This window comes from Artibeus jamaicensis, unplaced genomic scaffold (assembly GCF_021234435.1).
Source record: "Artibeus jamaicensis isolate MK-2021 breed Jamaican fruit bat unplaced genomic scaffold, CSHL_Jam_final scaffold_614, whole genome shotgun sequence".
NCBI lineage: Eukaryota > Metazoa > Chordata > Mammalia > Chiroptera > Phyllostomidae > Artibeus > Artibeus jamaicensis.
The window spans coordinates 5,229,976-5,257,716 of record NW_026522050.1 but is presented as its reverse complement, the minus strand read 5'-3'; the positions used below and the strand labels follow the sequence as shown (position 1 = coordinate 5,257,716).

At 43.8% G+C, this 27,741-nt stretch overlaps 2 protein-coding genes across 13 annotated transcripts; both read left to right on the top strand.

Annotated features, from left to right (window-relative positions):
- Positions 1-1,646: 1,646 nt before the first annotated feature.
- Positions 1,647-8,734, top strand: FAM111B (FAM111 trypsin like peptidase B). Its single transcript, XM_053659268.1, has 3 exons — positions 1,647-2,641; positions 3,243-3,409; positions 5,757-8,734. The coding sequence occupies exons 1-3, from the start codon at positions 2,566-2,568 to the stop codon at positions 7,809-7,811; spliced, it is 2,298 nt and encodes a 765-aa protein (XP_053515243.1). The 5' UTR covers positions 1,647-2,565; the 3' UTR covers positions 7,812-8,734.
- A 1,603-nt stretch (positions 8,735-10,337) lies between these two features.
- On the top strand, positions 10,338-26,994 carry FAM111A (FAM111 trypsin like peptidase A). 12 transcript variants are annotated; one of them, XM_037158369.2, is made up of 7 exons: positions 10,338-10,550; positions 10,871-11,024; positions 11,925-11,954; positions 20,939-21,039; positions 21,564-21,681; positions 23,768-23,893; positions 24,545-26,994. In XM_037158369.2, the coding sequence occupies exons 5-7, from the start codon at positions 21,601-21,603 to the stop codon at positions 26,318-26,320; spliced, it is 1,983 nt and encodes a 660-aa protein (XP_037014264.2). In that variant the 5' UTR covers positions 10,338-10,550; positions 10,871-11,024; positions 11,925-11,954; positions 20,939-21,039; positions 21,564-21,600; the 3' UTR covers positions 26,321-26,994. The 12 variants fall into 12 exon arrangements, with proteins under 12 accessions (XP_037014264.2, XP_037014261.2, XP_037014263.2 ...); XM_037158366.2 differs by having other exon boundaries at positions 11,902-11,954; XM_037158368.2 differs by having other exon boundaries at positions 10,338-10,596; positions 11,902-11,954.
- Positions 26,995-27,741: the final 747 nt, after the last annotated feature.

Genomic DNA, 27,741 nt, shown 5'->3' with positions numbered 1-27,741 from the left:
CTCATGGGCTTGCCCTTCAAAATAAATGCAGAAAGCCACCGCTTCCCACAGCTCCACCCCTTTGAAATCCGGGGGCCCTGCCACCCTTCTTCTGCATCCACCTCCCATGCCCACTTCACTGTCCACGCTGCTGCCAATACTTTTTTCTTCAAAATATAAACACGTTATATTATGCCCCTGCTTAAAACTGTTTAGAATACATCTCCCACTTATACTACATTCCAGAATTTTACTATGGTCTACCAGGTGCTTAGTGCCAAAGGAACATGCAAGCACTCCTGAAGGTATGTTTCACCGCATGGCGCATTTTCTGTCTGCAGAGACGTCAGGTGACTTCCACGGCACCACTGAGACTGCCTCTTCTTCCCTTGTCACGTTCAGTAGCTACAGGTCCTACGAGGAAAGACAAACTTTGCTCCGAGTGTGTGTGCTTATCAGTCCCCTGTACCACTTGAGGATGATTTAAGGAATAACCGGGATTTGGTAAAATGCTCAGTTTTTCCTTTTCTTTCTAACTTTTTTCACCCTATGTTTACATGTAGGCTCCTAAGGTCTGCTCTGTGCAAACCCCACCCAACACCTGGAGGGCAGCAGTGATTCTACTTCTCAGAGGGTGATTCATATCCCACCAAGTCGGGGAAAAGCTCTCCCCTCTGCTCCGCCCACATCCCCAACTTTCTCATAAACGTCTACCTTTCCCTGAGTTAGGAAAGGAGTTGTCACCATCGTCACGAAGCAATTATGTCCTCCCCCTCTTTGACCAGCTTTTCAAACCCAGCTCCCAGTACTGAAGGGATCTGCCCCTGTTCGGGTTCTTAAAGAGCAAGTGTTGTCCGAAGCCCCTCCAGGGCGTGCCTTTGGTCGGTCGTGCTTTGGCAGACGCCTGACTCTGAGGTCCTCAATGGGGACCTGCGAGTTCTGAGTCCAGCAAGGCGCCTCCAGGACCTCAGGGGGGCGGGTGCGGCCCCCTCCTCCATCTGTCAGCGTGTGATGTGCGTCAGGCCCTGGGACAAGCTGGCTCACTTGCTGGTGGGGAAGGGGGGAGGTGAAGTGGGGGGTCCCCAGGTCCCTGCAGAACCCACATGGAAGCTGCGGGCTGCTTCCTGCCTGCCTGCGGGGGGGCCGGGGTCCAAGTTTTCCCTTGGAAGCCGGTGGGGTGCGGGGCACGGAAGGAGGCCCGCGGGATCAGTACAGCTTCCCCTTTGGGTGAGGGGCGGGGACGAGAAGGCGGGTCCGGGTTCCTTAACTTCTTCTAGAAAAGGAGAAAGCCGGTCGAGCAGGAAGCAGGTAGGCGGGTGAGGTCGGGCGGGAACTGGGGGCCGCAGGTTTGGCCTCCCCACAACCAGCCCGTTCCTGTCGTGCCTGCCACTCGCGTGCGCTACCTCGCCATCTGTGGTCCAGAAGAGGCGCCCGGTCTGCAGCGCGGGATTTCCCGCTTCCTCCCGGGCTATAAATTCAGGGGACAGCCCTCTGAGCGCCGTCTCCGAAGCTGCTGCCACTCCCGGGGCGGCGGCCGCGGGCACGAGCGCGGGCAGACTCTCGGCTGCTGTGAGTTCTTCTCCTGCGTTCCAGTCGGACCTGGAGCTCTTACTGGGGGTGGTTGGCCTGGGGGCTTGGGGGGTGGGGGCGGGGAGGAAGGAAGGAGAGGCCCCTTCCCATTGTGGACAGCTCCCCGCTCCCGGAATGTCACTTGGAGACAGTCTAGGCAGCTGTTCCAATCCAAGCTGTGTGAGCAGCTGCGGGGCGGGGAGGGGCTCTGTGTTCGAAGAGCGACCTCCAGGACTGCACTTAGACTTGCCGGGTGGAGGTCCTGCAGGGCGAGATCCTGTCACAAGTCCACACAGGCCTTAGGTCCTTCACGGGCACAATCACAGTTTAATCCCAGCCAAGCTCCTTCCTTCCCAAATGAGAAAACTGCCATGCCCCCTGCCTCCGTGGGGTGCAGGGACAGGCTTGGGGGAAAGAAATCCCCTGCTTGGTTTTTCCTTGTTGTGGGCTGGGGCTGGGGGGTTCTTCTCTGCCCTCAGGTAGTTTCCACCATGGGTCTCCTGGCCCTTCTCAGCTGAATCCTTGAGGGGAGCCCTCTGCCTGTGGCCCACAGTTCCGTGTGTCTCCTTGGCATCTCAGCTCTATCTCCTCCAAACGGGAATTCCAAAGCCTCTGCCCTGCTGCCCTTTAGTGCCCGCTGGCCTGGAACGTCTCAGGGCAGTCACCCCCAGTAGTCACAGTGTGCATGTCCTGTGGAGTGGTCTCTAACTGCGTGATGTCCAGTCCCTTGCCAGCCAAGGTTTCATTTGTGTTGCCCATTTTCTCTTGTTTTCTTTCCAGACAGGAGGGTAAGTCCAGTCCCTCCTCTCTCCATTTGGCCAGAAGTCCAAGGTAGTATCTGTTTTACTGTTCTCGTTCTATCCAGGTCTCACCTCTGGGCCTGTTATTCTTCATTGATGGATGGCTCTCCTCATTGTGGGCAATATTTTCCTGCTTCTCTCTATGCCCGATCATTTTGGACTGGATAGCAAGCTCTGCTAATTTCTGCTAATTTCACATTTGGGGGCGTTGCTGGAGATGCTTCTGTTTCCCTCACTGTGCCTCCGCTTTGCTCTCATGCACAGTTACTGTCCTCGGAAGCATCTGTATCCTTGTAAGTGGTACTTTCTGGGTCCGTCAGGTGGCACCAGAGCAGCCTTTCCCGGAGGGCTGCTTTTGTCCCGCTGTGGAGGCGACACCTTTCTGAATGCTCTGCCTGGGAGTTTATGAATAATGCAGTCCATGAATGATCACTGTTGGGCGCAGAAACTATTCTCAGCCCTGTGTGAGCCACAGGATTGTCCCACGTTTCCCTCAGAGGGGAGGGCTCCTTCGTCACTGTCCCCCAGTGACAGAGACTTGGCTGGAATTCATGGGGAGCCCACCACGGGCCTCCTCTCCCCATTTCTCTGTCCGGGGAGCTGCTGCGCTCCTCTCTCTCTAGTTCTTTGCCCCACAAACTCAAGCCTCCCAGCCCTCCCACAACTCTCCCCTCGTCTTCTCAACCCAAGGAAACAAACTGCCAGGTGCTGTGTGCTGCCCCTCCCAACACGTGCGTGGGCTGGAAACTCTCCACAAAGTCATCTGGTCGTCCATAGGGCTTAGCTCAGGTGCCTTCCCTCTCTCAGGGGTCAGGGATCACGTTCTGAGATGCCCGATGCCCAGTGTTTGAAAGCTGTGTGACATTTCGTATATCTTGCCTTGTATTGTTTCAGTCATTTGCAGTGGGAGGATCCACCCAGAGCCTGTTCCTTCCCCTGGGCCAGCAGTGGAAGTGAGTGAGATTCTCTTAGGCCTCATCATGAATCCCGTGAAATGTGAAGAGAACAAGTCACTGGGTGCCATTGAAAAGGACCAGACCTCCAGACCTGAAGTCACAAAGGTATGCCTGCACTTTGCACCTCCTGCCTGGAAGAGCACTCTCACCACAGTGCTTGCTGCATTAGGGCCCTGGGAGGGCTTAGTTCGTAAAGAATGGCGGTCGCAAGCCCTTCTCGTGGGCTGCCAAATTCGTTTGGGGATATCACCTACATAAGTGCTTGTGAAAAATGAAGTGATACTTTATGAACTCACCATGCCAAAAGCACCTTGTTGTACCAGGTGACTAGTTGACAGAATATACACTTAATGTCATTGGGGTCATAGACAGACGTAAATAGTAACAGTGCTAATATTTACTGAGAGGTGACTGTGTCCCTGGGATTATGCTTTTCACCTCCTAGGGATTATCTTAGTTAACACTTAATGCAACTCTCTGCAATAAATATTACTACCGTCCCTCTTTCACAGAAGAAGAAAGTGACCCCCAACTTTATGAGAGTAACAAAAGACATGGACTTCAGAGCAAGGGTTTTTGCACCCAGTCAGTCAGGCAGTCAGGACCCAGTTTTTGACCAGCCCTCCCTGTTTCTGAAAAATAGGCAAAACAGTAATATTAAGTCGAGGTAGTCACAAGTGGTTTTAGGGTGCAGAAAGAAGAATGCTTATTTGTTTCTATATGAATATGCACACTTGTTTGCACTTGAATATGTTTACCTGTTTGTCTATCTAGTCTTGTAATTTATCAAGCATTTTATTGTATTTCCCTAGTTTTCTTAAAACTGTGTACACGTAGAAGCTAAACAGATAAGATACTTATTGAGAATGTTTGAAAGGGGATGTTTCCAATGTCCAAAAGATGTGTTAAGTAAGTCCAGCTTTACTAGTAAGGGAACAATGTTGACAGATTAAAAAACAGTCAAATTAGATGCCATTTCATCTATCAATGGGCAAACATTTGTAATACTACTACTGAGATGCTTTAGAGAGTCAACCACACAGTTCATCTCATTGGACAGTGGGGCAGATTGATGGGACTTATCTGGAAAGCAGCTTGGCCGTGGATATGTTGTGAAAGACATTTATAATCTTTATCTCAGTATTTCCACTGCTGGGAATCTGGCCTAGGGAAATAATCGGATGGACAGACAGAAATGTTTTGAGTGTAGAAATGTTTGTCATATGAGAGTAGTTAAACACTGGAGACAGTCTAAATATCCAGCAATCGAAGAATAGATTGAAAGTTATTGTGGGGGGGGCGACTTTTCCCACAAGTCCCCCCATCCACCATGGATGAGAGTAAACACTACTAAGACATGATTGCTTGAGGAGGAGAGGCAGTTTCTCTAAAGAAAAAAAGGCCTGGAGAGGTGGCCAGTTTCTCAGAGGAAAAAGGCCTTGAGCCCATTCCTCCAGGGGCTTTTATTGGGTTGTAGTACACAGGAATACAGGATCGAACAGTAGATAATATTTCAAACAAATCTGAGGGCTTAGTCTGAGTCAGAGTCTGTCAGGGAAGGAGTTGCAGAGACTTTAGGGTTTCCTGCCCAGACCCTTAACATATGAATGAAAGCACTCTTAGCAAAGCAGGTTTCACAGGATTTTTAGGAATTCTTTGTGATGGCAGATTTTTCCCAGATCCCCCCTAGCAAGGCAAGAAGCTGCCCCCCTCCCCATCAGGTTTTCAGGCTTAAGGGGATTGGAGCCAGGAAGCGCTTCTCCCAGAGGACATGGGAACTCGGGGTATGTCACATAGCTGGGGGGAGGGGAGCGGGGGCAAGGGTCCATTGCTCCCACTTTGTTGCAGCCCCTCCCCCCGCCCGGAGTCCTTCCATGAAGGCCTCCCAAGTGATCAAGTCTAGCTTAGGTTACCCCTTGCTGTGAGGAGACTTACCTGTCATTGACTTCCGACCATGCTTTGGGGGCAGGGAGGAAACTGAGGCAGCATTCACTACCGGAGGCAAGCTTTTGTCTCCTGTGGCTCGCAATTCCGGAGGTTGCTCACTCATCCTTAGCCATGGGGGGTAGTTACAATTCCTGAAACCAGGCAAAGCAGTCCACAACAATTGTGCACTGAAAATATAATATGGCCCATCGAATTCTGCTTTCAAAGGTTGTCTAATGACCTGAGAAAGCAATGGTGGATTGCTCACTGACAAACACACTCTTAACCTAGTATAATTTCAAGTAACTTAAGATTTCTATCTGCATATCAAGTCTTTAAAGCAAAAAGAAAGTGCAGAATGGTAGTTTTCGGTGTTGGACTAATGACGGACAGTTTTCTCCATTATTCAGCATCCATCACGTCATCTAATTTTTGCCCAGATATGTACTAGTTTTCCAATTATAAAACATGAAACATCATTATTAAGGGTGATTCTTACGGGAAGTTTCATTTTTCCTTTCTTAAGGATATTGTCACGAAGCAGACATGTCCCGGCACAACAGTTGACCCTTCTCCATCTGACGCGGGCAAGTGTAGCAGCACCGTTCAACGTGAAGGTGGTGGGCATTTAGCATCCCCTAAAATTCAGAGCTCAGGGCTGAGCAGGAGTGGCAAGTGCTGTTTCCGCTTTACTTTCAAAGAAGGCTCCGGGAAAAGAGACCATAGCGTGTTTAGAGCATGTGGCCAACTCAATGAGAGTATCGACTCAGCTCTGAGAGCTAATGAAAATGTCCTCAAAAGGATAGAGAATTGTTTGAATAAGAACATTTTTGCCTATGGACAGGAAGCAATACAAGGATATATCAATTTAGGAATGCCTCTCAAGTGCCTACCAGAAGGTTCTAAACTTGAAATATCAATTGGTCAGAGAAAGGGGACTCAGGAGGAAGGTGATCAGATATTACGCCACTATGAAAATCCCAGCATCGAGTGCGTTCTTTTCCACGTTGTGGCTATTGGGAGGACAAGAAGGACGATTGTTAGCAACAGGGCCCTTCATGAAACAGGAAGTACACTTTGTATCTACGCCTTGAAGGGTGAGACTCTCCGAGACGCCCTGTGCAAAGATGGCCGATTTCGGTCTGACCTGGACGAATTCGAGTGGAAACTCATAGAAAATCATACAAACATTCATGGAAAACAGTCCACGGTGGAGGAAGTAGCTGGAAAAACCTTAGAACTGGACATTTCTAAAAAGCCACCAGCCAGGAAACGTACCCCCCTGAAAACTGAACAGAAGAATGAAAACGCCACGGGTGAAATCAGGCCCTATGATGTGATGCCAAGGCAGACTCAGGTCCACCAAGCAGAGCCCGATGGAGAGTCTGAAGGTGTAGAACACGACCGAGAAAACGTTCTGCCACTTCGAAGTCTAGGCAATGGCCTGGAAGGTAAAAAACACCGGACAAATTCCAGAAGTAAAAATGATTACAGAGAGAGCAACAGAAAACGTAGGAAACAAACTTCACAGGCTTTGGAAAGGCCTCGTCTGCATATGGAAAGTGCTATTAATTGGGATATGCAGGGGGAGGCAACCCATCTCTGGGTAAAGAACTGCACAGTGTTGGGCCACGTTGTTATGCGATGCAATCCGTATATTAGTGAGGATGCACTTTGGATGAGAACTTTCTTTGAGGAGGAACAGAAGATAATCCAACGGCCTTCATCCCAACAATTCAAAATATATAAAAATTGCTTTGCCAAAGTAACTAAAAATTCTGTTTCCGTTGCAACCTGTGAACGTCATACTCAACTTAGTAAGTCAGTTGGGTTCGTGAGATGGGAAAATAACGGCACCACAGGCAATGCTACTTGCTTCCTGTTCAATGATGGTTATATCTTCACTTGTCGACACGTTGTACACTTGATGGTTGGAGAAGAGACAAATCAGAGTCTGTGGTCAGATATGATAAGCAAATGTGCAAAGGTAACTTTCACTTTTAAAGAATTCTGTCCCCCTGCTGAAGAATGGTTTTCCCTCGAGCCATGGCTTCAAGTGTCTAATGAAGGTCCAGATTATGCCATTTTAAAACTAAGAGAAAATGGAAATGGATTTCCTCCAGGACTAGTTGGCCACACTTCCTCTCTGCCACCTAGTGGTTTGATTTATATAATTGGTCACCCAGAAGGCCGGAGGAAGGAAATAGATGGGTGTGCTATCATTACTCTAAAAAAGCGTGAAGAGAGGTACTCCCAGCTCCTTCAAGATAAGGTGGAAGTGGTGGGACTGAAAGCTGCCACTCATGTTCTTTGCTCGATGTTCACCCCAAGAAGTTTCCCACCAGAGGCTTACAGCACTGAAACACTTAGTTATGATACTTGCTTTGCGAGTGGGTCCTCAGGCTCCCCAGTGTTTGATGCAGACGGCAAAGTGGTTGCTGTGCACTCCTTTGGGATGTTTTATAAAAGGGAAAATAAGGAGCATGCCTTTATTGAATTTGGCTATTCTATCGATTCAATTCTTCGTGATCTCCAACAGAGGAACGAGCCATTGTATAAACTGTTAACTGCAGAGAAGTAGGAGAACCTAAATCAAGAGAAAAATAACCAACAAGAGTCATCACTTCGAGATGATCAGGTAGAACCCATGGAACATTAGGGGGAAAGGAGCCCTGGCCAGGTGGTTTTGCTGGTTAAAGTGTCATCCTGTACACCAAGAGTCTGTGGGTTTGATCCCCGGTCAGACCACATACCTGAGTCACATGTGGGATTCCTGGTTGTGTCGCAAGTGGGAGGCAATGAATTATGTTCTCATATCAGTGTTTCTCTCTCCCCACTCCCTTTGCTCCTTTTCTCTCTCTTTCTCTCCCTCTAGCTCTCAAACTCAATAAACATATAATTATGTGGGGATTAAAAAGAAAATATGTCAATAATTGAGAGTGTCCAGAATGGCTTCTTTAAAGTATACTGAATATGCTTTCTTATTTAGAAAACTTTTAGAGAATTATGTGGCTGTGCAGAACATGTGTTAGAGCTGAAATAAATACTGAGTTTTTTGCTCATTGGCTTGTTTTTTAATTTGAAATGCTTTCAACCTCACATCAAATACTTAGGGTTTTTTTTTTTTTTTTGCATATAAAGAACTTGGCATTTGGCATTAGGTATAGCCCCCAGCTTCACCATGGGAATCCAGTCTCCTTCCTATGGCCTACAAGGTGCTTAGTGCCAAGGGCATATATAAGCACCCTGTGAAGCACATTTCATTTCGAGGGTACGCTCTCTGTCCCCGGGGCTGTGAGGTAACTCGCACATCACCATTCCCTACCACCTCTCACCTCCCCCTTTTCACATGTACAAGGAAAGACAAGCTTCTACACGGAAGACAATTGGCAAGTCCCCTTGTACAGTAACTTGTTCTCCAGCTCTGTGTGTGTTTGTGTGGGCACCTGTCGACTATACCTCTTGAGGATGATTTAAGGAATAAACCGGACTTGATAAAACTCAGTTTTCGCTTTTTCTAACTTTTTTCGCCCAATTTTACATGTGTGCTCCTAATGTCTGCTCTGTGCAAATCCCACCCAGCACCCGGAATGCAGCAGTGATTCTACTTCTCGGTGGGTGATTCACATCCGGCCAAGTCGGGGAAAAGCTCCACCCTGTGCTCCGCCCACATCCCCAACTTTCTCGCAAACCCGGACCTTTCCTTGAGTTAGGAAAGGCCTTGTCACCATCGTCAGGCAGCAATTATGTTCTCCCCCTCTCTGACCAGCTTTTCAAACATCGCTCCCAGTACCTAAGGGATCTGCCCCGTTTGGCTTCTTAAACAGCAAGTGTTGTCCGAAACCCCTCCAGGGCCCGCCTTTGGTCGGTCGTGCCTTGGAAGACGCCCGACTCTGAGGTCCTCCATGGGGACCTGCGAGTTCTGAGTCCAGCGAGGCGCCTCCAGGACCCAGGGGTGCGGGTGCGGCCTCCTCCTCCAGGTGCCAGAGTGTGATGTGCGTCAGGCCCTGGGACAAGCTGGCTCACTTGCTGGTGGGGAAGGGGGGGAGGTGAAGTGGGGGTCCCCAGGTCCCTGCAGACCCCACACGGCAGCAGCGGGCTGCCTGCTGCCTGCGTGGGTGCCAACTGGTCCCCTGGAAGCCGGTGGGGCGCGGGGCACAGAAGGACGCCCGCGGGACCCGGACAGCTGCCTCTGTCGCGTCGGGGCGATGTCCTGCAGCCGCTGCCAGGTTGAAACCGGGATGCTTGTCCCACCCTCGCCCACCCCGCAGTGGCCAAGGGACTGCGAGCACCGTGCACTAAGCACCAGGGGCGGCGGGGAGCGGCCGTTCGCTCCGCAGCTCCTGAAGCTGGGCCTGTGGCTCCGGCTCTACAATCAAAATGCGGGAAGAGTTGGAAGCAACCTAGGTGCCCATCGGTAAATGAATGGATCAAAAAAGTGTGGTACATATACACAATGGAATTCTATGCAGCAGAGAGAAAGAAGGAGCCACTACCCTTTGCAACAACATGGATGGAACTGGAAAGCATTATGCTGAGTGAAATAGGCCAGGCGTTGAAAGACAAATACCATATGATCTCACCTTTAACAGGAAGCTAAACAACAAAACAAACAAGCAAGCAGGAAAAAAACAAACAAACAAAGACACTGAAATAGAGAACAAGGGGACAGTGACCAGAGGGGAGAGGGAAGGGAAGTTAAGGGGGAAAAGAGGGAAGGATTTGGAAGAACAAATAGGAAGGACACAGGGACGAGAACTAAGGGGGGTGGAAATGGGAGGGAGGTGGGGAGCAAGGGGCGGGGGAGGCTGGGATGGGAGAAATAGACAAAAAACTGTACTTGAAAAATAACTGAATAAAATTAAAAATTAAAAAAAAAAACGCGGGAAAATCGCGGGTCACCAGGCTTTCCCCCCGCCGGCCCTGCGCTCGCCCAGGTCCACCCGCAGCAACAGCGGACACGGAGGGGAGAGGCAGGGAGAGCGGGTCCCGGCGGCTGGAGGTCTGCGGGGAAGGCGGAAGCCGGCAGAGCGCGGGGCTGGGAAGGCGCGAGCGGGTGGGTGGGGTTGGGCGGGAAGGGGGAGCCAGCGGCTTGGCTTCCCCACTGGCCACTCTTTCCCGCCGCGCCACTGGCGGCCACAGTGTCTCCTGCTATTGGCCAGAGCGGTGCCGGGTCTGCAGCAGGTGATTTCCCTCTTACTCCTGGGCTATACGTTCGGGGGACAGGCCACCGAACAGCCCGCTGAGCGCCTTCTCGGAAGCTCCTGCCACTCCCAGGGCGGCGGCCGCGGGCAAGGTCAAGGGCAGACTCTCGGCTTCTGTGAGTGCTTCTCCTGCGTTTGACTCGGACCTGGAGCTCTTAGCAGGTCATTTAGCTTGGAGGTTTGGGGGTGGCGGGAGGGAGGGAGAGGCAGCTTCCCCTCATGGGAACTCCCTTCAGGTCCCGGCCTCCAAAGATCAAGACACTTGCAGACCGTCTAGGCAGCTGCTAACCCTGGAAGAGCCTTGTAGATATGAACCTGAAAATAACCGTGCTACCAGCAGACGGGTTACCCAAAGATGGGAAAGCTTTCACATCTCACTCCCACCCGCCGCCTGCCCAGCTGGTCGGAGCTAACTTGGTTGCTCCTTTCTGCGCAGCTCCAACAAGAACTGACCTCGGGTTGGCTCTGGATTAGAGTTCGCGCGCTGGTTGCCGGCAGGTGCTCAGCAGCTGGGAGAAGAAGGACCCGGTCCCCCCTCCTCTGGACTGTGTTGGACAGCGCTGCCCACCTGCCTGCCCAAGACTGCCCAGGTTTTATTGCGGTGGCTGCTTTTTGTCAGGAGCTGTGTACTGGGACGGAGTCGGGGGGACTGAGATCGTGGTGGTGGGCTTGATGGAGGCCTAGGGTCAGCCGGATCGCAAATGTGCCCTCTACAACCTAGCTCAGCTCTAGCAGGCCAGGCCAGCGCAGAGAGAAGAGTGAGAAGGGAGAGTGGTGAGGGTAGGATAGGGGAAGAAGGAGGCGTGGAGCAGAAGGGGAAGAGAGAGACAGGGGTTGGGGTTGGGGGGGCAGGGAGGAGGGAGAAGAGTGCAGACTGAGGAGGAGCCGGAAGGAGAGGGAAGTAGTGGGGAGGTCACAGAGATCTCAACAGAGATCACAGAGAAAGAGAGAGATAGGAGATGAGGGGGGAGATGAAACTTCAGGGGAGGCCCTTGGGAGGGCTGGAAATGGACCCAGGACAGGCTGTACATTTCTCTTTACTGGAGAACATAGGGTCAGCCCTTTAGGTCAGTAGAACCTTCACTCCTCCAACCATAATGCTGGGTTTGGAGCAGGGTCGCTTAGGACACTTCACATTTCCATATAGCAGGGCTCAGTCTGGATACAGAAAACCATGTTGGGGAGGGGATACAGGGTATTTTCCTAACCTTTTGCCCCCTCCACTATGACTGCTCAAGTTCATTCCAATAGAGTGCAAAACTCACAACTGTTCCTTCCCACTTTATATTTCTTTTTTGGTCCATGTGTACTAATCACTTCTAAAGCACCTGGGTCTTCTCCCAAATTCCAAAAGATGAGTCAGTGGCAGCAGCAGACACAGTGAAACCCCCACATTCTTTTAGTTTGGGGGTAGTAAGTTCCTGCCTTCAAGGACCTGTGCAACATGGCGTATCTCCTCTGTTACAGGTATCTCATTTTTGTTTTCCCAGGGTCTCTGCTATTCGTAAAGTCTCCCTGTGGTAAGTATATTGATGATAGTAATAATACTAACCATAGTAATATTTACTGGGCAACCTGTGCTGTGCCAGGCACTGTTCTAGCAACATTCCATTCATTATATTCTTTAATCTTCACAACAAGGGAGGCTCACAGCACCACTACTTCCATCTTAGAAGAGTGGAGAGTAAGGGACAGTATTAATTAACATGCCCAAGCTCAAGCAGCTAGTAAATGGTGGTCTGAAATTTGAAGCTAAGTGGACTTACAAGTAACATTGATATAGCACTTCCATATTCATTATCTCGTGTGGAATCATTGCCTCAGTGTACAAACAGAAAGCTAAGGCTGAGAGAGGCTGAAGTGAGGCTCCTGAGAAGCTCATGATCAGTAAATGATGAAGCCAGGGCTCCCACTGCATAGTGGAATGGTGAAGAGAGGAAGCAGAGTCTGTATTGATTTGTTGCACCTCAAATTTTAAAATGGTACTTATTAGTATAGTTAATAAATAGCTAAAGTTGAAGATAGTTATTTGTGCTTTTTAGGTTTTTTTGTGTGTGTGATTTCAAAAATTTTATTGCTTAGAATGAGGCTGAAGGAAGTAGCATGGTCTGTTTTAACACTGGCAGACTTGTGAGTGATGTGGCCACACCCGAACTAGTTTAATGATTGTATCTGTCTTTTTTTTATTTAATTATTTTTAAGTACAGTTTTCTGCCTATTACTCCCATCCCAGCCCACTTCCCATGCTCCCCACCGCCCTCCCATTTCCACCCTCCTTAGCTGTTGTCCATGTGTCCTTTATGCTAGTTCCTGTAAATCCTTCCCCTTTTTCCCCCTGAAATCCCCTCCCCTCTCCCCTCTGGTCACTGTCCCCTTGTTCTCTATTTCAGTGTCTTTGTTTTTATTTTGCTTGCTTGTTCGTTTTGTTGTTTAGCTTCCTGTTAAAGGTGAGATCATATGGTATTTGTCTTTCACCACCTGGCTTATTTCACTAAGCATAATGCTTTCCAGTTCCATCCATGCTGTTGCAGAGGGTAGTAGCTCCTTCTTTCTTTCTGCTGCATAGAATTCCATTGTCTATATGTACCACAATTTTTTGATCCATTCATTTACTGATGGGCACCTAGGTTGCTTCCAGCTCTTGGCTATTGTAAATTGTGCTGCTATGAATATTGGGGTGCATAGGTTCTTTTGGATTGGTGTTTTAGGGTTCTTAGGATATAGTCCCAGCAATGGAATTGCTGGGTCATAAGGCAGGTCCATTTTTAGTTTTCTGAGAAAATTCCATACTGTTTTCTATAATGGTTGTACCAGTCTGCATTCCCACCAACAGTGAACTAGGGACCCCTTTTCCCCACAACCTCTCCAACATTTGTTGTTTGTTACTTTGTTTATGATGGCCATTCTGACTGGTGTAAGGTGGTATCTCATTGTGGTTTTAATTTGCATCTCTCTGATAGCTAGTGATATTGAGCATCTTTTCATGTGTCTCTTGATCCTCTGTATGTCCTCCTTGGAGAAGTGTCTGTTCAAGTCCTTTTCCCATTTTTTAATTGGGTTATTTGTCTTCTTAGAGTGGAGTCGTGTAAGTTCTTTGTATATTTTGGAGATTAAACCCTTGTCTGAGGTATCATTGGCAATTATATTTTCCCATACACTTGGTTGTCTTTTTATTTTAATACTGTTTTCTTTAGCCACGCAGAAGCTTTTTATTTTCATGAGATCCTATTTGTTTATTCTTTCCTTTATATTCCTTGCTCTACGGGACATATCAGTAAAAATGTTGCTGCATGAAATACCTGAGATTTTCCTGCCAATGTTCTCCTCTAGGACTTTAATGGTGTCACGGCTTATATTTAAGTCTTTTATCCACCTTGAATTTATTTTGGTGTATGGCGTAAGTTTGTGCTCAAGTTTCATTTTTTTTCTTTTGCACATAGCCATCCAGTTGTCCCAACACCATTTGTTAAAGAGCCTATCTTTACTCCATTTTATGTTACTGCCCCCTTCGTCAAATATTAATTGACTGTAGAGAGTTGGGTTGATTTCTGGGCTCTCTGTTCTGTTCTATTGGTCTATGTGCCTGTTTTTATGCCAGTACCAGGCTGTTTTGATTACAGTGGCCTTGTAATACAGTTTGATATCAGGTATTGTGATCCCTCCTACTTTGTTCTTCTTTCTCAAAATTGCAGTGGCTATTCGGGGTCATTTATGGTTCCATATAAATTTTTGAAGTGTTTGTTCTATGTCTGTGAAATATGCCATTGGTACTTTAATAGGTATTGCATTGAATCTGTAAATTGCTTTTTGTAGTATGGACATTTTGATGATGTTAATTCTTCCAATCCATGAACACAGTATATGTTTCCATTTGTTTGTGTCTTCCTTGATTTCTTTCTTCAGGGCTGTGTAGTTTTCTGCATACAGGTCTTTTACCTCCTTAGTTAGATTTATTCCCAGATATTTTATTTTTGTTTTTCCTATATCGAATGGGATTTTTTCCCTTGATTTCTGCTTCTGCTGATTCATTGTTAGTATACAAAAATGCCTTTGGTTTCTGGATATTGACTTTGTAACCCACTGATTTGCCAAATTCATTTATTAGTTTGAGCAGTTCTTTGGTAGAGTCTATAGGATTTTCCGTGTACACTATCATGTCATCTATAGACAGTGAGAGTTTTGTTTCCTCCTTTCCGGTTTGGATGACTTTTATTTCCTTTTCTTGCCTGATTGCTGTGGCTAAAACTTCCAATACTATATTGAATAGGAGTGGTGAAAGTGGACAACCTTGTCTTGTTCCTGATCTTAGTGGAAAAGATTTTAGTTTTTTCCCGTTGAGTATGATATTGGCTGTAGGTTTCTCATATATGGCCTTTATTATTTTGAGAAATGCTCCCTCTATTCCCACTTTGCTGAGTGTTTTTATTATAAATGGGTGTTGTACCTTATCGAAAGCTTTTTCCGCATCTATTGATATGATCATGTGATTTTTGTCTTTGCTTTTGTTTATGTGATGTATTACATTTACCGATTTGTGAATATTGAACCATCCTTGCATCCCTGGGATGAATCCCACTTGGTCATGGTGTATGATCTTTTTGATGTATTGTTGGATGCAGTTTGCCAATATTTTGTTGAGGATTTTAGCATCTATGTTCATCAGCGATATTGGCCTGAAGTTTTCTTTCTTTGTTGTGTCTCTGTCTGGTTTTGGAATTAAGATGATGCTGGCTTCATAAAAAGAATTTGGGAGTTTTCCATCCTTCTGGATTTTTTTGAATAGTCTGTGAAGAATAGGGGTTAGCTCTTCCTTAAATGCTTTGTAGAATTCTCCTGTGAAACCATCTGGTCCAGGGCTTTTGTGTGATGGGAGTTTTTTTAATACTGCTTCAATTTCACTTGCTGTTATTGGTCTGTTCAGGTTTTCTGCTTCTTTTTCATTGAGTTTTGGAAGATTATATTTTTCTAGAAATTTGTCCATTTCACCTAGGTTTTCAAATTTCTCGGCATATAGTTCTTCAGAGTAATTTCTTACAATCCCTTCTACTCCTGTGGTATCAGTTGTAATCTCTCCTCTTTTATTTCTGATTGTGTTTATTTGGGTTCTCTCTCTTCTGTTCTTGATGAGCCTACTTAAAGGCTTGTCTATTTTGTTTATCTTTTAAAAAAACCAACTCCTGAATTTATTGATTTTTAGAATTGTGCTTTTAGTCTCTCTGTCATTTAATTCTGCTCTGATCTTGGTTATTTCCTTCCTTCTACTTACTCTGGGCTGTCTTTGTTGTTGTTCCTCGAGTTCTTGCAGGCATAGGGTTAGATTGTTTGTTTGAAATGTTTCTATCTTCTTTAGGTAAGCCTGTATTGCTATCAACTTCCCTCTCAGGACTGCCTTCACTGTGTCCCATAAGTTTTGGGTTGTTGTGAGTTCATTTTCATTTGTTTCCAGAAATTTTTGATGTCTTCCCTAATTTCAGTCTTGACCCATTCGTTATTTAATAGCATACCATTCAGTCTCCATGATTTTGGCTATTTTCGGTTTTTTCCTTTGGGGTTGATTTCCAATTTCAGTCCCTTGTGGTCAGAGAAAATGCTTGGTATGATTTCAATTTTCTTGAATTTGTTGAGGCTCGTTTTGTGTCCTATTATGTGGTCTATCTTTGAAAATGTTCCATGTGCATTTGAAAAGAATGTGTATTTAGCTTCTTTGGGATGAAGGGCTCTATATATATCACTTAAGTCCATTTCCTCTAGGGTGTTGTTTAATGCCACAATATCTTTGTAGATATTTTGTTTGGAAGATCTGTCCATTTTTGACAGTGAGGTGTTAAAATCCCCTACTATAAATGTGTTGCTGTCAATATCTTTCTTGAAGTCCTCTAAGATTTTCTTAATATATTTCGGTGCTCCTATGTTGGGTGCATATATATTTACGATGTTAATGTCTTCTTGGTAGATTCTTCCCTTGAGTATTATGAAGTGACCTTCTGGGACTCTCTTTATAGCCTTTTTTTGAAGTCTATTTTGTCTGATATGAGAATTGCTACCCCAGCTTTTTTTCTTGTCTGTTTGCTTGGAAAATTTGTTTCCAGCCTTTCACTTTTAGTGTGTGATGGTCTTTTGTCCTGAGGTGGGTCTCTTGTAGGCAGCATATGTGTGGGTCATGCTTTCTTATCCATACAGCTATTCTGTGTCTTTTGATTGGAGCATTTAATCCATTTACGTTTAAGGTTATTATTGATAGGTACTTATTGATTGACATTTTTGTACCTGTGTTCCTCTCTCTCTCTATCTTTTCCTTCCTTTTCTTAAAGCAGTCCTTTTAGTATTTCTTGTAGAGCTGGTTTGGTGGAGGCATATTTTTTTAAGACTTATTTTGTTTTAGAAGCTCTTTATGTGGCCTTCTATCTTGATTGAGAGCCTTGCTGGATAAAGTAGTCTTGGTTGTAAGCTTCTGGTTCTCATTACTTGGAATATTTCTTGCCATTCTCTTTTTGCTTGGAGTGTTTCTTTTGGGAAGTCAGTAGTTTACCTTATTGGGGCTCCCTTGTATGTTACTTCTTTTTTTCTCCTTTGCTGACTTTAAGATTCTCTCTTTGTCTTGGAATTTTGCCATTTTAATGATGATGTGTGTTGAAGTGGGCCTCCTTGGGTTCCTCTTGATTGGGACTCTCTGTGATTCCTGGATTTGTGTGCCTTTTTCTCTCATCAGATTAGGGAAATTTTCTCTCATTACTCTTTCAAATAGGTTTTCTATCCCTTGCTCTTCTTCTTCTCCTTCTGGTATCCCTATTATTTGGATATTATTACATTTCATATTGTCTTGTATTTCTCTTAATCCCTCTTCATTCTTTCTGAGCCTCTTTTTCTTTTCTTGCTCTTTCTGTGAGTTTTTTCTACTTTGTCCTCCAACTCACTGATTCGATCTTCTGCTTCATTGATTTTACTTTTGGTACCTTCTACTGTGTTCTTCAATTTGGAAATTGTATTCTTAATTTCCTCTTGTCCCTTGCTGATAGTTTCTATTTCTTTTTCATGTTGATACAGTTTGCGGTTAGTTCATTGTAACTCCCCTGTAGTTTCTGGTAGCTCATTGTGAGCTCTTTGAAATTCCTGATAACCAGTGCTTTGAATTCAATATCTGATAGTTGACTTGCCTCTATTTCATCTGACATTCTTTCTGAGGCTTCCACCTTTTCTTTCATTTGGGGATTGTTTCTTTGTCTTCCCATTGTTTGTGAGACTCTTCTTGTTAGCCTCACCTTCTTAAATTGATCTGTTCTGTCTCCCTGGGTTTATGGTGTGAACTTCTGTGGTAGTATAGCTGTGAAATTCAGTGGTGCAGTCTCCTGCAGATATGTTAATGTTCTCCACTTCCACCTACTCCTTTTTGTGTGTGTGTGTGATCAGTTGGAGGGGGAGGCAAAATGGTTTATGACAGCGAGAAAGTATTTTATGATATTTACAGTCACAGCCGGTAGAGAAGAGATAGAAGATCTATAAGCTATATATAGTGTTAATCATAATCTTCAATCCAACTTGCCACTTTTGTGAAAGGATGGACAAAAAATAAGTCTCTTTTTGGGGAGGGAAGGCTTGTGAGTTGGATCTAGAAAGCAGTGAGGTTGCAGGTGGTAAGATTTTGAGGTAAGGTGAGTAAAGCATAGTAAATAGGTGTAGTGTGTGAACAAATAGACTTAATTACTCCAGTAATAGAATTCAGGAACCTGTAAAGTGGGCTAAGATCCGGGAGATGTTTTGTGAAGTATTTACAGTTGTAGAGAACAGGTATTATTTACAATAATATTAGAACAGCAATCATATAACAAACTCTATGTGATCTGTCTGAGTAGGGGGTATAGAGCTTTGGGTAGTGTGCTAAAGAAAAACAAGTGTCATGAAGTGTAGAAAATTAGCAATATACTGTGGAGGAAAGAACAGAGGAAACCCGTCAAATAATACAATATAACCAGCCAAGACTAAGAAGCCTATACAGAAAGAGGAGGAATACAAAGATACTATTAAAATATAAAAGAAGTGAGAATAATGAAAAATAATACAAGTATGCAGCAACTTGTGGTTTCTCTGCTATAGCAAAGTGAAATTTGTCTCTCTGTCTGTATTGTTGAGATGCCCCCTCTTTGGGTCCCACTCTGGTCTTTTCGCAGTTCCCAGTTGTTTGTGTCTCTTGTGGGTAAAAGAAAACAAAGCAACAACCAAACAAAAGAAAACAGCACAAAAAATAAGGCAGAAGAAGGGAGAAAAAAGTGATGTTTGGGAAGAAAAGAAGAATGACTAAAACAGGAAAAAAGAAAGGAGAGGAACAAAGTATTGAAATAAAGCAATAATAAAATAAAAAATATGTAAGATTACTAAAAAAAAAAAAAAACTTCCCTTGTTGGTTTTAAACTATCCAACCCGGTTTTTCTGGTTGCAGCAGGACCTCTCTGTGGACTGGGGTGCAGGCACGCACGCCAGCCAGGCCACCAGACTGGGGTGCGGGTGCCCACACACCCACCAGGCTGCCTGGGTCCAGCAGGATCTGGCACAGTCCATCCGAGTCCTGTGGCGGGAATCAAATGCTTCCGCCCCTCTTCTGGATCCCTGCCAAGCTGGGTGGGAAGCAAGCCAAGCTGCTGTCGCAGAATACTTCAGTTTACTCTCTAAAGAAATTTCTCCAGAAAGCCTGCCTCTCAGCCCAGCCTAATCCCCAGCCAGACTGGTGACAACAATGTGCCTCTCAATTCTCCTGGGCTGGCGACCACAGAGTCCAAGATTGAACATGGCCCTTTGTCCTTATTACCCTCTCTGTAAACTCAAGCAGACAGGTCTCTGCCCAGTGTTGCCCAGCCTTGCTCAGATAGGGAGGGAGGCAGCTGATGACCAGCACTGGTCACCTATGAGGCTACTGGGTGCCGGGGCTCCCGTGGATAACACTTCCGGCGCTGGTCCAAGACCGATGCCTCTGAACACAACCGGCCATGGCGGTGGCAGCAACACCAGGGCCACGGGCGCCAGCCTGCCGCCGCCTCTCCTGTCTGTCTCCGCTCAACTCCCCCAGACCCCACTGACCTTCTGATGACCGGTCCCTCAGAGTTCGTCACAATCTCTGGTTTCCCAATTTCATAAATGCTGGGGAACTGTTGGTTGATTGCGCTGTTCCTCAGTAGATCTGCCAGGATTTTCTCTCATGTGTGTAGGAGCTGGAATCTGCTCTGTCCTACTCCGTTGCCATCTCCCCCCGTGTCTGGTTCTTTTTTTCAATTAACTGCTTACATTCACTATCATTTTGTGGTTTTTGCAGGTATACAGCACAGTAGATCATATACTTCACAAAGTAATCCCCCCATAGGTCCAGTACTCAGCTGACGCCATCCACAGGAATTACAATATTATTGACTATATTCCCTATTCTTTATATCCCTGTCAGTATTTTGTAATCACCAATTGCCTTTCTTAATCCCTTCACCTTTTCACCCAGCACCATCAGTTGATTCTGTGTATTTATGAGTCTGTTTCTGTTTTCTCCAATTATTTTGTTCTTTAGATTTCACACATAAGTGAAATTATATGGTATTTGCCTTTCTCTAACTCTCTTATTTCACTTACCATAATACCATCTAGGTCCATCCATATTGTCACAAATGGTAAGATTGCATTCTTTTTACAGCTAAGTACTATTTCATTGTGTATGTGTACCAAATCGTCTTTGAAGCATAGTCTTTAGATAAGTTCTACTTGACAAGAACTACAGGGGCTGAGCATAAATTAAGCAACAACACGAAGAGGCAAACCAGGAGATAAACTGTCTGCTAACAACTTTTCTGTTCTTTTCAATAAATCAATTCTTTTCCTAGAAAAAAAACTTAAGAGATATAATAATTAAAGACAACTTATACATCCCAATTGGATCTTGTCTGAATAAATTAGTATTGTGATTATGTAAGAAAAAGTCCAAAATTTTTAGAGCTGGAAAATGATAATTATGGTTAAAATGTCATGATAGCTCTAACTGTAACATGATCTAGTAACATAAAAATATGATACAAATTTGCACAAAAAAAAACCCTAGCAATTATTGATCCTATGTGATGAGTATATGGAGGTTCATTATGTTACTCTCTCTCTTTTTCTTGTATAATAAAAAGTCATTAAAAGTATACTCTCTTGGCTTTGTGACCTTGAGTACCGGTAAATACCTTCATGTCTCTGGGAGTTCAAGTTCTTTCCCAATAAAATGGGACTAATCACACCTACCTCACGGGGTTGTAAGAATTATACAAGGTAGTTGATGAAAAGCACACAGAACAGGGCATCATATGCATGTGCATTCATTCACTGACTGTATCTTTTTAAATGTGTCTCTATTGAGGGCTTGACAGGACAGGCATGTGTTACATGTTGAGATACTGAAGACAGGAGGTTGCCGCCCGTCCATGGCGTCCATTCTAGCGTGTTTGTCAGTATTGAGGATTTCACTCTTGCTTCATTGTTCATTTTCCTCTAGGGAGACATCAGAGGAAATACAGAGGAGAAAATACCTCTTTAAACAAACAAAAAATCTACAGCAGTGACTAACATCCCTCTCTTCCCAGTCAAACTCCCATTGTGAGTTTACTTTGTCTGTATGTTGTTTTTTGCTGTTTATTTTCCTGCAATTATACCATCCCCGTGCCATCTCCAACTTAAGTGGAGGCCATAGTTTAACATTAATGGAATCAGAACACACTTTTTAAAGCTCCAACAGCAAACCCTCCTGAAGAGTATTTATACCTGCCCTTGAATTCCACCTCTGCCATGTCTCTCTGGCTATGGAGAGCTCACCTGTCTTCTCTGAGTTATACTTTCCTCAACTGCAAAAGCAGATATACCTATTTTGCCTGGTATCTGTGGGAATTGGCAATTAGAGATAATTTTTGTATAGTATCAAGTACAGCTCTCCATCATGGGGAGCTTTTATTATTGTGGTGATTAGAGTTGGTGGATAAACTGTCTACTTGCTAAGTTAACATCTCTGAGAAGGGCATGGCCAGAGCTAAAGGGAAAGGTGGGACACGGGGTCCCCGATAATCTTATCCTCTGTACAGTTAATGGTAGCTGTGAAGATACTGCTCTAACTTGAACCTTTTTAGTGTTTCAGCTGAACTGCCTATTCATCTTCAAGCCACCATGAGCTGTAAGAAACGCAGGTCACAGAAGGTCTCCTTGGATACAAAGAAAAATAAGAAAATTGAGGACTGTTTTTCTCAGGTACAATATGTTTGTAAATACTGTTTACAGAATATATAAATACTAGACTTAGCCATTCTTGACACTAGGCTTCATAGTCCTCCTGTCCAGAAATCACCCCACTGAATATAGGAAATGTTACGTAAGTTAAAATCTTTCTTGTTCATTTTTATTCTTTTCATTTTCGTGGGTGGTGGGTAAGGAGGAGTTTTAATAAACATCTTAGCCATAGCAAATCAGCCTGTAACAAAAAGCTATTATAAGACTTCCTGAACAACAAAAAAATTAAATATAATGTACAGTAAAATATGAAATAAAAAATTAAAGTTATTTCATAGCTTGACAATATATACAATGTCATGCAAATGTGGCTGATGTATTTGATAACAGCAATACAACTGTGTACGGCTTTACAATTTATGAAACAATTTTTTAAATATTTATTCTTGGTATAAGCTTATTAGGCAGGCAGGCAGGATTTTCTCATCCTCAGTTTGGTTTATAAAGAGAGGAAAGAAGTGATTTGTTCTTAAGGCCGTAGTGGGATGAAGTTTGGACTTAAGTTTGCTGACGTTAAGTGGGGGTGCTTTCTACTGACTGGGCTCTGTTGTTACATCAAACCACCAAATCCTGTCCTGAGTCTAAAATGCTCCTTGTGTTTATTAAGAAAAACAAAGGCTGAGAGATGGTGAGCAATTGAGAATGCAACTTAAAAAGCCCCTTTAAGTTCTGCTCTGATTCCAATGAGAACATCCAAGTAGGTAGAAAAGCCCATCCAAGCCCAGTTCTGTTTTTCTCCGTCCATCTCCATGACAGTGTGAGCCAATAACCATGGGGCAGGACTGACCCCAGGCCCCCTTTTAGGAAGTGTCTGTATCTTCCCCAGGATCACCGGAAGAGTTGAAAATCCCTCAGAGTGTTCCAAGGGCTGCATATCAAGGGTGTTTCTAACAGCAGTATGCTGAAGAGGGTGCCCTTTGCGAGTTTGGATGTGTGTCCAGAATAAATGTACATTACCTTATGTTTCTTCTCCTTTATCTAGAGTATTAGCACCATTACAAAGAAGGAAAATAAAAGTTAACTTACTAATGTGCTGATCATTGTGCTAGGCATTGTCACACAAGATGTGACACTTAATCTTTACAACAACCCGAGCGTTGTTATTCTTACTATCAGCAAGTGGCACCCCTCACCACCCATGCCAGGATGACTGTGACTCGGCAGAATGTATCTTTTAGACGTAGGAATCGGATGCTCTTAATTGTTTACTGAATTTTTGCGATTTGATTAATCCTCCTTATGTAATTCCTCTCCCATCCCCCAACCCTGGTTTTTAAGATAATGCCCTATAAAAAACAGGAATTTACCAAAAAAGTATATGCAGTCTAATGGAAAATATGTTGGACTATGTATTAGAGTTCTGATACTCACTTCATTAAATTGGTTACTATGTAACCCTAAGAAAGGCAGTTACAGGAGAAACTTTCTGTGCCTCGGTTTCTCCATTAAAAAGACAGAAAGGCCACATTTGTTGCTCCTCGTTTCATAGGAGTTTGGAACTATTTGATAAAGAGGAAATAATTTGAGTTCTTTGCATGTTAGATACTGGGTGAAACACAGTTTTATTTTTACAAATAACAATGTTATCATGAGCAAATAATTAGTTAACTGATAATGGTTTGTTTAACATTTAATTCTCAATTATAAAATCAATAATGGTACTTTATTCTTGCTGATTTTGGTGTTTGAAGAACAATTTTTGGCACAATCCGTCACTGTGGTCAGAAATAGTAAAAATTCCACAGCTGAAAATAGTAAATAAGACCTGAGAGAACACTGTGAGAAATGGCAAACTTTTAAGCATCTCTGTTTTTGATGCACCTACAAAAAAGTTGTTTTTCCTCATGTTTCTTATAAAAATGTACAAGTCCAGCAGTATTAAAAGCTTATCTAACTGATGGAATAGGAAACTCACCTTATATTTTGTCTCTCAACTCAAACTCTGATTTAATTCTATTCATTGGGGTTTTGCAGATTGGTTCAGAGTTTTCTATAGAAACTTTTGAGTTGCATTAGTTGATTTATAATCTTTAACATTTCCTTTTAGGTCAATAAAGAACAACAGGATAATTCCAGTGTTCCTCAAATGAAGAACAGCTCCAGAAGAAGCCCAAAAGATATAACTAATACCCAGGCTCAAAGACCCAAAGACCAGGCTGTATCCCAAAATAAGGTACTTGACATTACCTTAGATGTACCTCACAGGAAAAACAAAAAAATGAAATACCAGATCACATGTAATGAGAGGCATACTTTATCAACAGCACTTGACACTCTTCAGGTTGTCAAAGAAGAGAGAGAAACTCAGCAAGGCAAAGAAATGCTGGTGCAGGGCACAGAAGAAATTGAAGGCCACCTGAACCTTGGAATGCCCCTCAGTCATTTGCCTGCAAATTGCCACCTGGAAAATTACATTTTTAAAGTAAAACTTATGGTACTTTATTCTTGCTGATTTTGGTGTTTGAAGAACAATTTTTGGCACAATCCATCACTGTGGTCAGAAATAGTAAAAATTCCACAGCTGAAAATAGTAAATAAGACCTGAGAGAACACTGTGAGAAATGGCAAACTTTTAAGCATCTCTGTTTTTGATGCACCTACAAAAAAGTTGTTTTTCCTCATGTTTCTTATAAAAAATGTACAAGCCCAGCAGTATTAAAAGCTTATCTAACTGATGGAATAGGAAACTCACCTTATATTTTGTCTCTCAACTCAAACTCTGATTTAATTCTATTCATTGGGGTTTTGCAGATTGGCTCTGAGTTTTCTGTAGAAATTTTTGAGTTGCATTAATTGATTTATAGTCTTTAACATTTCCTTTTAGGTCAATAAAGAACAACAGGATAATTCCAGTGTTCCTCAAATGAAGAACAGCTCCAGGAGAAGCTCACGAGATATAACTAATACCCAGGCTCAAATACCCAAAGACCAGGTTATATCCCAAAATAAGGTATTTTATGTTACCTTGGATGTACACCACAGGAGAAACAAAAAAATGAAACACATAGTCACAGGTAACGAGAGGGATAGCTTATCCAACGCACTTGACACAGTTAAGGCTGTCAAAGAAGAGAGAGAAGCTCAGCAAGGCAAAGAAATGCTGGTGCAGGGCAAGGAAGGAATTGAAGGCTACCTGAACCTTGGAATGCCCCTCAGTTGTTTGCCTGCAAATTGCCACCTGGTAATTACATTTGCCCAGAATAAAAATGAGCAGAGTGAAGAGAACCAGATATTTGGTCGGCATGACAAGGCATCTACTGACTGTGTCATATTCTTTATCAACCCAATTGGAAAGACGAGGAAAAGGATTGTCAGACGCGGGGAACTTCACAAGGAAGGGATCAAACTCTGTGTCTATGCTTTCAAAGGAGAAACCATCAAGGAAGCTGTGTGCAAGGACGGCAGATTTCTTTCCTTTCTGGAGAATGATGATTGGAAACTCATTTTAAACCTGGACTCCATTGTAGAAAACACACAGTGTGTTGATGAGCTAGAGGGCAAGCTCTTCCAGGTTGAGGTTGAGAAAAAGAGGGCATCTAGGGCAGCAGCCACTCAGAGCTGTGGTGTGGTAACCACTCAGAACTGTGATTTGACAACCACTCAGAATTCTGAGTTGGAGGAAAGAAACACCATTGTGTTGAAAGGACAAATTGTGGCCCAGTACCCTAGTTTGAACAGAGAAATTGAAAAAATTAGAAAATGCTTCGAAAAAAAGATTAAAAAAAGGCAGGGGAAGAAATTATATCTTATACACAAAACAAACTTTGGGAAACTGACAAAAAATGCTACTCCGGTTAAAATGCTCAAACTTCTTTCTCATCTCTGTGACTCAGTTGGGTACTTGTCCTGGGACAACAATGGAATTAGGGGTTCTGCCACCTGCTTTGTTTTTAGAGGGTTGTTCATTTTCACTTGTCGGCATGTAATACATGATATTGTGGGAAAAGGAATAGAGCCAAGTGAGTGGGCAGACATAATTGGCCGATGTGTGAGGGTGACATTTGGCTATGAAGACAGCCAAGCAGGAGGGGACTACTTTTTCATCAAATCTTGGTTTGAGATATCTGATGAAACTCTTGATTACGCTGTTCTGGAACTGAAGGAAAATGGACAACCAGTACCTTTGGGACTATATAATGGAATTGGTCCTGTGCCCCTTAGTGGGTTGATATATATTATTGGCCATCCAGAAGGAGAGGCAAAGTCTTCCGATGCTTGCGCTGTAATCCCTCAGGGTCTGCGAGCACAGAAATATCGGGAACATCTGTGTGCTCAGGGTTTTGATGAGCATATGCAGTTTATCCATATGTTCACTCAAAGAAGTTTCCAGGAAATGGCTCCCAGAACTGATGTGATTACCTATGACACCAGTTTTTACTTTGGGTCATCTGGCTCACCAGTATTTGATTCAAATGGTTCATTGGTAGCCATGCACAGTGCTGGCTTCCGTAATTACTACCAACCTAAGTTTTCCAGTATCATTGAGTTTGGCCCTACTATGGAATCCATCCTCCATGATATTAAACAAAAGCATAGAACCTGGTATGAAAATGTCTGTGTAATGACACAGGAGGTAGAAATGGTGAGTGATGAGAATTGAGGACAGTGAGAATCCCATCTACTTCCAAAATTTAAGAGAATTAGCTGTGGAATGTTATTCCACAGGCCCTGATGAAAGTTTCTAAACTCAAAATGGATAATTGCTCACTGACCGACGTGACTCACTTGGTTGGTCCTTGTCCCACAGAGTGAAAGGTGGCTGGGTAGATTTCCAGCCATGGCACATGCCTTGGTTGCGGGCTCAGTCCCTGGTCGGGGCATGTGATAGATTTCTCTCCCTCTCTTTCTCCCTCGCTTCCTTTATCTTTAAAAATAAATAAATAAAATCTTTAAAAATTATTAATTTCATCAATAATAATTCATATTACTGACCACTTCTTTGTACCAAGCATTTTTCTAAGCACCTGTGTAAATTAGGTCTAACAACTCTACAAGGTGGATTCATAGCTCTACTTTATTTTATTGTTTAAAGACTTATTTTTAGAGAGAGTTTGCTTTTTCCAGAATGTCATGTAATCACATAGTATATAGCTGTTTTCTGATGAACTTCTTAGCAATAGGCAGTTGAAGTGCTTCTGGGTCTCCTTTCAGATTGATAGCGCATTTCTTTGTATCACTGAATAATATCCTGTTATATTGGTATACCACAACTTGTTTATTCATTCACCTTTTGAGAGAGCTCTTACTTGCTTCTAGTCTTTGGTGATTATAAATAAAGTTGTTATAAGCATTTGTGTACAAATTTTTGAATGAACATATGTTTTCAATTCAGTTGGGTAGTTGCCGAGGAGGGTGATTACCAGACTGTGTGATGAAGTCATGTTTCATTTCGTAAGTGTTGTATGTGCCGAATTGTGTTCTAACAGGGCTGTACCATTTTGCATTCTCATAAGCATTGAGGGAGAGTTTATATTCATTCACATACTCACCAGCATTTGGTATTGTAACTTTTTGGGGCTGAGAGCATATTAATACTGTTGAAATTAATAATATTCTTCAGGGGATTATAAGACTAATTCACGAAATTGGGGCCATCTTCGATAATTTAACATACATACGTATAGTTACAGTATCAGTCTGTATTCTGACAGGAGAGTAAAAATTACTATAAGTATTACAAGAATGTGGTGTTTGATTAGGATCAGGGGTTCGATGAGTGGGAGGAGCAGGGGAAGAGATCTGTAAGGCTGCAGCCAGAGGAGTGAAGTAGCTGATTGAAGTGGGGGAGTCTGAGACCGTCCCAGCTCTTGTCACCATGATGGCTAACTAGTCACTTACAGAAAGGCTGCAAAATTGCCACGTCAGATACAACCTACAAGTGGGAGCTTGTGTAGATATTACACCATCCTCTCTCACTTCCATGATCATCCAAAAAATAATGTCGAATACTTCATTTTCTCCTCCCTGGTTTCTTAAGAGTTATTCTCATTGATGAATGTGCTGACCTTTAACACACAGGGA

Bases quoted from the DNA above. Each gene is read 5' to 3' on its own strand.
- FAM111B (XM_053659268.1), top strand. From the start codon at position 2,566: ATGCTTCTGTTTCCCTCACTGTGCCTCCGCTTTGCTCTCATGCACAGT. The intron at 2,642-3,242 runs GTAAGTGGTACT...GTATTGTTTCAG, and splicing joins TCGGAAGCATCTGTATCCTT to TCATTTGCAGTGGGAGGATC. The intron at 3,410-5,756 runs GTATGCCTGCAC...TCCTTTCTTAAG, and splicing joins CCAGACCTGAAGTCACAAAG to GATATTGTCACGAAGCAGAC.
- FAM111A (XM_037158378.2), top strand. From the start codon at position 21,601: ATGAGCTGTAAGAAACGCAGGTCACAGAAGGTCTCCTTGGATACAAAG. The intron at 21,682-23,767 runs GTACAATATGTT...ATTTCCTTTTAG, and splicing joins TTGAGGACTGTTTTTCTCAG to GTCAATAAAGAACAACAGGA. The intron at 23,894-24,544 runs GTACTTGACATT...ATTTCCTTTTAG, and splicing joins AGGCTGTATCCCAAAATAAG to GTCAATAAAGAACAACAGGA.